General features: G+C 41.0%; 2 protein-coding genes across 4 annotated transcripts in view; both read right to left on the reverse strand.

The window, feature by feature from the left end:
- kidins220a (kinase D-interacting substrate 220a) overlaps nucleotides 1-8,203 on the reverse strand; it is a 52,110-nt gene extending 43,907 nt beyond the window's left edge. For 2 of the 3 annotated variants that reach the window (XM_078289420.1, XM_078289419.1), the window contains exons 1-4: nucleotides 8,112-8,203; nucleotides 4,228-4,386; nucleotides 3,363-3,461; nucleotides 2,500-2,598 (exon numbers count right to left, since the gene is read on the reverse strand). In XM_078289420.1, coding sequence (XP_078145546.1) covers nucleotides 2,500-2,598; nucleotides 3,363-3,461; nucleotides 4,228-4,359 — 330 coding nt within the window. In that variant the 5' untranslated portion in view covers nucleotides 4,360-4,386; nucleotides 8,112-8,203. Of the gene's footprint in view, nucleotides 1-2,499; nucleotides 2,599-2,715; nucleotides 2,796-3,362; nucleotides 3,462-4,227; nucleotides 4,387-8,111 lie in introns of those variants that run through there. The other variant, XM_078289421.1, reaches the window with a different exon arrangement.
- Nucleotides 8,204-9,539: 1,336 nt separating this feature from the next.
- Nucleotides 9,540-12,443, reverse strand: part of mboat2a (membrane bound O-acyltransferase domain containing 2a) — a 56,524-nt gene continuing 53,620 nt past the window's right edge. Inside the window, exon 13 of the mRNA XM_071912730.2 lies at nucleotides 9,540-12,296. Within this exon, the coding sequence (XP_071768831.1) occupies nucleotides 12,098-12,296 (199 nt within the window). The 3' untranslated portion in view covers nucleotides 9,540-12,097. The remainder of the gene's footprint in view (nucleotides 12,297-12,443) is intronic.

Genomic DNA, 12,443 nt, shown 5'->3' on the forward strand with positions numbered 1-12,443 from the left:
AGTCACTTCCATCAAGACCCAGGAAACATGCTGTATATGGGCATCATACATGATCAAATATAGAACAAAGGCTTTAAAATCTAGCCTGGTAAGACCATCCTGATCACGTGACCTCACATTCTGTTTCGCTCCACGGATCAGTCTGGACTTCTAGCCGCCCACATCGATTTCAGTGGGCGGGAGTACTTGCCTTGACAGACAAACTCCTTCAACCAATCAGCGAATCCAAATTCAAATCCACACGGAAGAACTGCGAAAAACGTCTTTTCCGCCAAGAAACTCCGCTAGTGCATACTCTTGTTCTTGTTTAATTGTTGTTATTGAGTCTATTTCTGCAATAACTGCACTTATGGCTGTGTTTACTCTACTAACGTTAACGTTACCGCTCGTTGCTTCGGGAGACGGCATTACTGTTTTGCCAGCGGTGGCCTGTATTTCACGCCATCAACTACGACGCAGTCCCTGATTGGCCCGGTTACATTGTAATTTCAGGAAATCGATGTGGGCGGCTAGAAGTCCAGACTGATCCGTGGAGCGAAACAGAATGTGAGGTCACGTGATCAGGATGGTCTTACCAGGCTATTTAAAATCTACTCTACAACATACACTCACCGGCCACTTCATTAGGTACATCCGTTCAACTGCTTGTTAACACAAATATCTAATCAGCCAATCACGTGGCAGCAACTCAATGCATTTAGGCATGTAGACATGGTCAAGACGATCTGCTGAAGTTCAAACCAAGCATCAGAATGGGGAAGAAAGGTGATTTAAGTGACTTTGAACGTGGCATGGTTGTTGGTGTCAGACGGGCTGGTTTGAGTAATTCAGAAACTGCTGATCTACTGGGATTCTCACACACAACCATCTCTAGGGTTTACAGAGAATGGTCCGAAAAAGAGAAAATATCCAGTGAGCGGCAGTTCTCTGGGCGAAAATGCCTTGTTGATGGCAGAGGTTAGAGGAGAATGGCTAGACTGATTCGAGCTGATAGAAAGGCAACAGTAACTCAGATAACCTCTTTACAACTGTGGTGAGCAGAAAAGCATCTCAGAATGCAACACGTCCAACCTTGAGGCAGATGTCACTTTGGTAGCCGGTTGACACTGAGCTGAAAGCTGATACCTACCCAGTATTAGTAAGGTGCACCCGATGAAGTGGCCGGTGAGTGTATATCATCCATGGTAAAATATGGAAGCAAATCAACTCTATAGCTCATATCATGCATGCTAAAATGGGGAAGCAAAATGTTCAAAACCGTAAAAAAGCTTAGTTTAGTGCAAATAAAGTAAGTTAAACATATTTCTACCACTGCCCACTGGTGGATACTGTGCACACTCCCCCCTTATGAAAGTATTCAAGCTGATAGGCTGGGCGTAGTCCAGACAAATAGTCAAAGGATAAGGGAAAGATTGCTTTTTCCCCCCCCAAGTATTCCTGGCTGCTGTGTAAACTCTATTCAATGATAACAGGCAACTTGAAATTGCCTTCTGTGCTCAGACATCACAACAAAAACATTACATGCTCAGCAACAGTTAGTAAATAGGTGTATCTCATTTGCATGTTGTCAACACTATGCTCATGAATACACAGAATAGCTGCTAAGAGAGACCCGTAGAGGGCTGGCTGCCTGTGAGAGGTCTGTATCCCATGACTGAATCATATCACAGACCCATGTAGAGAGACAACCAGAGCTCAGTAAATGGGATTACTACTACAGAGGAACCATCACACTGAAGGTAATTTCATTTTATGTCCATTTCAAGGCTAATGGATCATTCAACTCAGCCAGCATTGAGCTCATTACACAGAATAGGAACCATGATATTGAATGAAGACCCCATGATTTATCTTTTTATAATTTGACTTGTATGGAGGCTACATTTTAAAAGGGTGAACTTGTTATAGTGCAAGTTTGAGCAGTTTATTTCACCTCTGAAGTTTTTAGTTGCCCGTTTGGTGTTTCAAATATATGTCAGATTACCTAAAGCAAAATACAAAATCAAAAGACACACACAGTCTTATTGTTTTGTGTTACTTAGCTATCACCGCCACTTTTTTCCATAGACATAAATTGTCCTCAAAGTCATCTCTGCACTGTTTTTGTGGCACTGACTGAGGATCTATTACTGTCTCTTGTTCTTGGTCCACCCGACACCCCTATTTTCCTACCTAATTCAGCTCTCTCTCACCTCTTTTTTAACCCCCCTGCCCTCCCTCTGTGCTGTTGACATGGGCCTCATTTCTAAAAATAGTCTTTGACTTCATCCTTGATCCCATCAAACGGCCATTCGGAACAATATGATATCCATAGTTTGGATGATGACTGAAGTTTAGTTTTAGCTTTTCATATATAACAGAACAACAGAAAAACAATGTTAACTGGTCATTTTGACATAAAGATAACTTGCACCAGACAGACACTGCTACCCAGCAACTCTCTCCCCTATATCTCCCTCCCCCCGCTTCCCCACTTTTCTCTCAACTCCATCCTCTCACCATGTCTCTGTGTTCCAGGTTGGCATTGTTCTCCAGCAGCTCCCTCACCACCTCGATGTGTCCCTCCTTGGCTGCCGAGATCAGCGCCGTCCAGCAGTCCTGCACACACAGACAACCTGTTACCCTGGAAACTCCCATCAGACTCCAATTCCAGTTGGACGAGCGTACATCGGAGCACTGCGTGGGACGGTCCAACAGCGAAAGTAGTGTACCTACCAGCTGGTCATACCAGGTGCTCATGGGAGCAGGGTACCGAGGGTACAGACAGAAGTGTCAGACAGTAGAGCGTGGCAGATAGAGCGACTGTGTACTGCTCTCTTCTTCTGTATCCCTCTGGGTTAGTGTGAGAGTGAGATGTGAGCGTGTGTGCGTGTGCGATGTGTAATAGCAGGTTACACGTGCGTGAGATGGTAATGAGTGGTGTGGTGTGTGGGCATGCATACGCGAGTGTGTGTGTACGTATTCGTGAATGTGTGCGTGTGTGAGGGGCTGGGTTTGAAGACACGGGGTGTTGGCCAACAGGTGGATCCTGTCATTTACTCAAACACGCGAAGGTAAAAGCGTGTAATAAGTCGTCATTATGGCTCATGATGGCTCATAATAGCTGTGAACTAAGCCACAGTGTGGTGAGTTCAGCAAGATGGAACATTGAGGCCAATAGTTCAGCAAGGTGTTAAGTGAATGATGTGGTTAAAATGACATTGTTTTTCACTTGCAAGGTTCCTCTGTACCTTGACTCTTGTGCATTCTAAGTATTTCCATAATGCCACGTATTCCTGTGTGTGTGGGTGTGTCAATGTTTGGTGGTCAGAGCTGTGTGTGTGTGTGTGTGTGTGTGTGTGCGCGCGCGCGTGCAAGTTTACCACATCGTCCAAGTTAACATTGGCTCCCCTCCTAATGAGCTCTTGTACTATCTCCAGATTGCCCTGCTCTGCTGCCACCATCAGGGGAGTCTGTCCATTCTGAAAGAGGAGAGAGAGAACGGGAGAGAGCTGAGACAGTGATAGATGAAGATTTTAATACACCTACAAAGACAATTAATCATGTATTCTGCTGTGAACAAACTGAAAAATAGTGACAGGTGGTGACATTATTTGACAACTCTGTGTCATTATAAATCCAATACTGGTAACCCAACCTGATTATTGATCCTATTTATATTGTATGGCCTACAGAGCAAACAAAGTGTAGGCTATTCTATTGGTCATGTTAAACATCTTACTTCAACACTACATTTGAGCATCCATATGTGCTCCATTTATATCATTTCTAGTGTCCACTTTATAAAACTTTAACTTGTGAGACAATAACCTAATATGTATAGTGTATGTACACCTAATAGGCTTCACATTACTATGACAGCAGCTAGATTAGAGCAAAGTACGGGTATTCCCGTACCACCTTAGCCGTCCCTGCTTTAAACTTTGTTTCTTTTGGGCTACATTACAGCAAGTTTGCCATGAATATTGAACTCTAATTTGGCCCATCTAAGTGATTTTTTTACCTATTAAAGGAAAATATTAATCCCAAGATGATCTTCTCTTTGCATATGGTTTCTGAATCAGTATAAATCGCACCTTATGGATTCCAATATCCCTTTTCCCACAAAACAGTTATTACATGATCTTAGAGTCTTGAATTCCTGTCATCCCCACAAAAAAAATGCATCAGCAAATTAACCACCTGAGCCAACTCTGGCGTGCGGATGGATGGATGTGTCTGACTTACATCGCTCCTGCTGTCCACCTCTCTGAACTTGTCCAAATGGGCCTTGATGGCAGCCAGGTTCTCCTCCTCCACGTAGCTGAACAGACTCTGGATGGCCAGAGTGGTCAGCTTCAGGGAGGTGGTGGTGTCCATGGCTGACCGCTAACCACCTGTACACCACTATGGGGGGAGAGCAGAACAGATTAGTATTCTCAGGAGGCCAATGATTAATGGCCAATGGTAAATAGCTGGCCTGCACAGCTAATTAGACTCTCCAACACACCACTACTGGCCAAGGAGAGAAATTAAACAGAGGGGCCGGAAGAGGGTGTGGTGTGTCTTCGAAGCCATGTTTTGACAAAGCGGGGGAATATGGTAGTAGTATTCAGACCCCACTCACACGAGCGAGCGTACATCTGGTGCTGGTAAAAGCACAAATTAGTGAGTTAATCACCTTGGCTGTCATTTAAAAAATGGCTTTTAGCTTTGATCTTATTTGGGGTTTTGCATTTCACTGTTTCAATTAATTAATTTAATGGGTTGAAATTGGGCAGTGACCCATAATTCACTGCCACGCCATTATCTTGGACCAAGTCAGCTGAGCTAGGATTGACTCTTGTGTTAGTACATTAATTTTGATTAGCAGAGCTGACTACAGCCTTGATGTTAGTGTTACATTACTTATGAGCCGAGTACAGGCTCATGACTTGCATACCCAAAATGGTGCCAATGTGGAAGAAACAGGCCCTGGTAGAATGGCTACAAGAGCATGGAAGTACTGAAATAAACTGTCTTATGTTGTGCTGTGTTACACGAACAAACAACAGAGACTGCATCTATTTCTTAATTATATCAGTGGTTAAAATAGATAGCCCAGCTATAAAGATTACGATGCATAATCAGAAAAAGAGGAAATAATAGAGACTATTTTTTAAAAACATAGCAAGTCTAAGCAGTAGAAAAAAATGATGACACAGAAATTGTGCTGTATAAATTAAGACGTGATTAAGAGTGATTGTTATCAAATAAGTTGTCATGTGTTTTGCCTGTGTATGTGTGTTTCAGGGAGACATTTCTCTTTCTTCAACTATAAATAATAGCATTGTTACAACGGGACAAGGCACCAAGCGTGCTCATTACAAAGAGTCTAACTGAGGCCTAACCTATGTCATCCGTCCAGTTCAGTCTCTGCCTGCTCATGCTGAAAACGTGAACTGATATTTCTCCGCTCACTATAATGAAGCCGGAGCAATCACAATGTTCAGCTTAAAGAAACTGCACAAAGTCATCAAATACCACTGAAGACAAACAAAAGGCCTCAAACTTCCATCCTTTGAAGCAGTGATGAGTTAGATAATTGGTGCACTCAACTGTGTGTGCTCCAATTATATCAAGACAGCCTGGTTTCTACCAATCTCCTTTGCCGTAAATTGGACTTGGTTGAACTTGTATACACTGTTAGATGAGACAAGAGCAGAGTCTAGACTTTTTGTTGCTGAGCACATTGGTGCACAATAGGCGCACAGTTGTAGGCTACTTTACTGGAATTGCTTCGCATCGATGGGCAAATAGTGGGGAGACAGAGTTATGGGATTGTCTCCATCTGACAAATCAATGCAAACAGACAACTTTGGGGGGATTATCAAAGTAGTTTTTTTAAAAGGAGGGAAGATTTATGTCTCGTTCACTTCTACCCGCCCAGATTTTCCCAGCCGGTCTGGAGCTGCAGTCCAGTCACAATGTCACTTCTGTAACTATTAGGCTGTTAACTTACTGCCAATATTTAGACAAGATCTCCTCAGAAAAATAACATCACCTGACCTAACTTCCCCAACATTACATGAATTATTCCACCTGACAAAAGAAAACCCATTAAACATGGTTGCTTCTGCTGTAGCTAAGGATTCAGCCGATCAATAAAAAACTCATTAATGATTCATCAAGTTAGGCTCTTCCATCATGTTAGACTTATTTCCTGCCATGGTAACACAGAATTAATGAGCAGCATTCACTATTGGCAAGTTACCTTGGCAATGGGTTTCATATGAAAACTACCCAATATTCTGTTCAATATTTCAGCGTGGTCTGTGACACAAGCAACCAGCTCCAGTCAATAAAGGTGTAAATGTCATTAGGCTGCTAGGCTGTCAGTAGAAAGGCCCAACTGTCAATTCAGTCAAATTCAAAGTGGCCTATCAACGCATGCCAATATATTCTTTCAGTCTGAATAGTTGTCTTCAGCAAGGATCAACAACTGCCTACTAAAGTCCAATATCAGACTGTCATGCATAGGTGAAAAAATCCTTTGTTTACAGTGGAGGCAGCAGGAGCCTGTTGACACACCCTCCTCAGCTCCCTATCCCAATGCAACCACTCTCAGCACAATGGGTGGACAATGACACCATGCGAGAACCAATCAGTAAACCTTCAGCTTTCTCTCTGTTGATCAATGATCAGATGGGAGCTCACACACATCCTTTTTACAAAACACACACCTACTAAAAACCAACAAAGACAAAACACCAATAAAAAGAGCAAATCCAGTAAAAGAGTGATAACCATAATGACCACAAAAATGGCAAAAGAAGGTTAAAAGGAGAAGCTCTTACCTTGGTGTAGGCTGAAAATGATATTTGACTATTCAACACTGGATGGCAAACCACTCTTTATCCCTTGCTCACTCGAGTATCAACAAGCACTGCTGGGCTCAGACTCAGCATCCCCCCTGACTAAAGGCTGAATATTAGATGAGGGGGCTGGCCTACGCCCATCTCTTTCCAACACAATAGACACACGACTAGATTACCATTCGTTACATGCACTGGCTTGGCACCAATGGATAGAGCTCAAAAGGAAGAGAAGATTCAGATGTTGGCCTAATTGAAGTGATTTAATTCTATGAGCAATGTAATAAAGTAACATTTATTTTATATGTTTGGTAGCCTATCATTGGCAGATTATGAGCGACATATTTTGACACTGTTGGTACTGCGCTCTAGCAACTCTTCAGTGTTTAAATGACTCATTTGCCCATCAGTCACAGCCAAAATGTTAAACCAATCCTGGTGCAATGTAGTTTTATTCAAATAGCCTAGACTATTGTAAAAAAAATAACCTTGGCCAAATTAAATCGTTTAACCTTTCGGGGCAGATATGGCCCAGTATCTCTGAAAAGTCACACAACTAGATACCATCAATGAAATTCAAATCGACCCCTAGTCAGTTGTGCTCTTATCTGCACCCAAGCAAATGCAGGTTGTGTGAATTAAAGAGGCAACACTGGATATGATCTCTAAATTTAACCAGTCAGCTCTCTTTATGGCTTGTCATGTGGGTATGAAACTGCTGAGGATTCAGTTCCCTGGGACATGTTGGTCACAGGATCTCAGCTGCTGGAGAGGAGGCTGAGTGTGTGACAACCAGCCAGGTCAGTGTCAACAAAATGATAGCAAATATATGCCCGTTTCCTCACGACATCAGCAACTGTAAATGTATGTGGCAATGTGTATGGCACTGATCAGCCACTCTGAGTCATCGGTTTATCAGAGAAAAGTAAACATCTGGATCAGACAGACACACACAGACAGACACACACACACACACACACGCCACATGGCCTCAAGTGAGACTAAACAAAGAAAAATATACTTATATACTTATATTTTTTATTTCCTCTACTCAACTGTCTCTGATACACGGGTCTGATAACAAGCGGTCTCTCGGACTTTCCCTTAACCGTCACCAGGAAGCAACAGCTTATCACTAGCTAGCTATGTAGTAACTCCCAACAGCTAACATGCTAACGTTAGCTCAAACCGTCTAGCTATCCAACAGGTTCTTTTTTTACTTACTTCCCCTACCTTTGCACAGAATAAAGTACAGAGCGCAAACTGAAGTCTTCTTACCAAAGTTGTGTTGCTTTGTAATCGTCTGTATTGTAATTCCAGCGCGGAAAATACTGTTACAATACTGAGTGAGTTTTCAAGTCATACTGTTGGTTCAGTGTTTACTAAGTAACCTGCTCCCTCCCCACTAGCTGCTACAGTAAAGTGAGTAGCTCCGCCTCCTAGCCCTGTTACAGCAGGGCAGGGGCTCCCAAATGTCAAGCACCCCCAATTTGATCATATTTTGTCCGGAGGAACCCTGTCCGAGAGGAGTTTGATGGTAGTTATGATTTAGTACATAACTGTATAACTGTCCATACTGTAGGTGGGAAAAGGGCAGTGAAACCTATGATCAAAACAGCCGCCCTTACACATTTTCCCCTTACACAACTGCTAACTTCTAGTGAGAGAAATTACAGTCTATTTCTCGTGTATTTCTGGGGGCCCTGAACACCCCCAAATGACCCCTGGTAAGGACTGCAGGTCTGTAGTAGCTGTACTGCCATTGTTTTTGTCAAGGCATTTTTATATACAGTGTTTAGAGAGCTTGTGCTACATCATTCTATGTACATTCACATTTCAGTAAACATTTTTGCTGATGATGATCATGATAGACACCAACTGAAATGTCCCTTTTCCCGTAGTAGCCTACTTTTACTACTTTTGCAGTAACAATTTCTGATCTGTTACAATCACTTCATTTTTTTTTTTATCCATCCGTCCGAGTTTTATTTAACATAATAATTCCACTGAGTATTTTGCTTTGGATTTTGTTAAATTCTGTATACCCCAAAATATATATATATATATATATATACATATATATATATATATATATATATATATTTCTTTCAATCAATAAAAACAATTTTTTTGCGCAAAATCATTATTTCTTGTATGCCTGGAAACAGAGCTGGCAAGCATCTACATCTTTGAAGTAAGTGTGGAACTGCGCATGTGTGAATTGACTGGTTGTAGCCATGGATGGATTATATTATAATTTGGGGTCAGCTGGTGGCTAACCAACATAAATTTCATTACTCAAATTATAATCAAATTATATGCACGCAAAGTATTAGGTTATTTCTTTCTCTATTCATTTTTAATGGTTAATTAATTCATTAATGGCTAATTTGCAAGATGATGGATGAATACACCATGACCTGCTAAGTTTCAAGCTTTTCAAACTTAATATATCAATAGGTACAAAGCCAGCAAAGCTCTCCAGATGTCAAAAGTAGTAAAGTGTAATTGTGTGTTATATCAGGGCGGACTGTACTGGTGGTGATCCTTATTTGAGAGCTGGAAGAGTGCATCATGTTCTCCTGGCTGCATGAGTTTCTTGATCCCATAGGCAAGGTTCAAATACCAACTCTTTTTCAGTGTTTTTGCCAATATTCATTCCCAGTTCCCATTCTCAATGTACAAAAAAATGAAGAGAGACAGATCTGTTTTCAAATGTCTGTATTAGTGTTTAAAAATAATTTCTCTTTATTTTACCACATAAATCAGATTCTTTTTTTTTTTTTCAAATGTAATGTTATACAAATCTTTCCATAAATTTCCTTCTGACACAAAAATAACCGTTATGTTGCACAGGCACACGCACGCATACATGGACACATGCGTACTCACACTCACTCTCACACACACACACACATACACACACACAAACACAAAACAAAATGCGCCATTCATGATTTGGCACTTTGGACATATGGAGCAGTTTGCATTGATCTGCTGGTTTGGGTGGCCATGCAGTGCAATAATCGTTGTGTTGGTAGAATGACATCCCTTTCCCTTAGTTGGGCCATACAAACCTACGTAGGGCCCTGGCTACAAATAGTGTACTTTAGACCACATCAACATCTACGAATCACATGAATACACACAAATATGGCAGGAATATGCACGTTAGAATTTTTTTTTTAAAAGAAATGAAAAAGAGGTTCATACTTCAAAACTCGCCTCTGCTGCTTTGTCATTATTTTACATAACACAAATGCCCCAAACCAATTCAAATTGACAGGCTCTTCTACAAAAAATGCACAACTTCAAAGTGAATATGATATTGTGTGCTTGAAACCCCCAGACTATTTCCAGCTCTAATAGATAGGTACAAATTTGTAATTTGACTGTTGAAACAACAGTGAGATGCTTCTTAAGTTGCCTCCTCTGCACCACGTTTCCACATCCACATTTTATTTGCTAAACCCACAAATGCATTATATCACAGGGGCTGTTGTTTTTTAACTACGGCCTGTTTTGGATGCTCGTTTACAGAGCGGAGTATAACTAATGGTTTGAAAGGCTTAAGGTGAGTCATGGACCAAAAGAACATAAGGAACCAGTGTCTCTTACACCATACAGTAAATCCAGCCTGAAACGTCCCCTATTCTAACATAAGTGCACACAATATGAAATCAGACCAGTCAACACAACAACTGGTCTGTGTCTTCAAATTTTGTACAATATTATAGTATGTCACATACATAAATTACCATAGCAGATTTCCTCACAGACAAATGCAAATTGCACATTGAAATAATTTGTAGCCTGAATAAGTGTTGTTATGCACTGTGCATTAATTTGGAAACTGTTTTATTTTACATTCAATTGACTTTTGACAATTGTGGCTACAAAACTTTCAACTATTTATGAAGAAGCTTTCAGTGAATGTGATATTCTGATTAGATTTCTGTTGTATTTTCAAGACTTAAAGACAATTTTTATAGGTATACTGTACATGTATTCAACGGTGATGTAAACAATCCATTGTCTTTCCCTAATAATACCCTATTATTATTTCAGACAGGTATTAATTAAATAGTTTTGGATACTCTACAGGTATTACAGAGGCAAGACATTTGAACATAGAGGAAACCTGTGGTGTGAACAATATGAACACATGAAAGAACATCACACCCCTGTACCCAAAGTCAGAAAGTAAAAATCCTTTGAAAAGAAAAAAAGTAATCTAAATGAGCTGACAGAGTAAATAAACTCCCTTTGTAGCACACATTTATCTGTAATTGATGAGTACGGTTTGTCAAAAAAGCAGCAGATATGAAAACTATAAAAACAAATTGAAATCCATTTATTTACTCTGAGCGCTTGCTTTAGACTTTCTGCAGTGGCAGATGGATAGGATTTGAATTTGAATTAAAATTTGGGACACTCTATCGGTTCGTCGTGTCAGACAAAGTCAATTCATCCCAGAAAAGCTTTAGAATGGATTTCAAATAGTGTTTCCACAAAGATCTACATACAAAACACACACAATGTGAATTCTTCTTGAATAAAGATGTAAAAAAAGACATAGAAATCAAACAATGTTTTGAGGATCCTAAGGCCTGTTTGAAATTGGCAGCTGATGATAAAGGTTATGTTTCTTTTACACAAACACATTTTCCTTTTCCACCTAATAGAGGCTTGTATCCAGACAATGACAAAAACCCTCCACATACTGTACGTCTATTCTGCTTATATAACCCTACACCGTAATGGTGCAACTGCATTTGGGTTCTTGCAACGCTTCGTCCGAACTGTTATCATCTCACCTGCCGAGTACATAGAGGGTTTAAGGCAACTTGGAAGTCAGTTTGACTTTTTCTTCATTTCCACCAATGAAATGTAACCATTATCACTCATTAGTTTACATCACGTTTGTTGTTACATCCTGGTCAGTTAGTTTTAGAGTCTCTCTCTCTCCCTCTCTCTCTGTCCTCTCTCTCTCTCTCTCTCACTCACTTACTCAGTCACTCACTCACTCATTCACTCCCTCTTTCTCTCATCCATGTCAGAAGTATGATTGCTGTCATCCTTGCTACTGGAAGTTTTGACAGGTCGTTGACTTGTGTTTCTCTGTCTGTTAGGATTCTCAGTGCGTTCGATATTTGGTTCTTTGTCAGGCAAACAGACTCGCCACGCTCCAGCTCTCAGTGGTTATACATAGTTCGGTTCAGTGTTTCTGCTGCTGAAGGGACTGAGCTTCGTTCTCCCGAGCCTCATGTGGTTTTGTCTTTCTGGTTGCAGTTGTTGTCTGTGGTTGAGTGGCTCCTGTTGTGGTCTGCCTGTAGGCTGTTGGCCTGTAGGCCGTCCTTCTGTAGACCGTCCTGCTGCTCTTTGGCCCGCAGGTGTCTGGATTTGACAGGTAGGGCCAACACCAACAGCAGACACAGCAGATGTATGCAGAAGTACCAGGACCTGGATGGACATCCCAAAGAGAGACACATTTCAACACAAAGTATTCCAACACAGTGAACTGTAAATAGTAATGGGAAAATAAAACCTCAAGATGAGAAATAGTGTACAGAAAATTAGGAATTAATATGAGGGGTAATGGCACCCAAA

This window comes from Centroberyx gerrardi, chromosome 17 (assembly GCF_048128805.1).
Source record: "Centroberyx gerrardi isolate f3 chromosome 17, fCenGer3.hap1.cur.20231027, whole genome shotgun sequence".
Lineage (NCBI taxonomy): Eukaryota > Metazoa > Chordata > Actinopteri > Beryciformes > Berycidae > Centroberyx > Centroberyx gerrardi.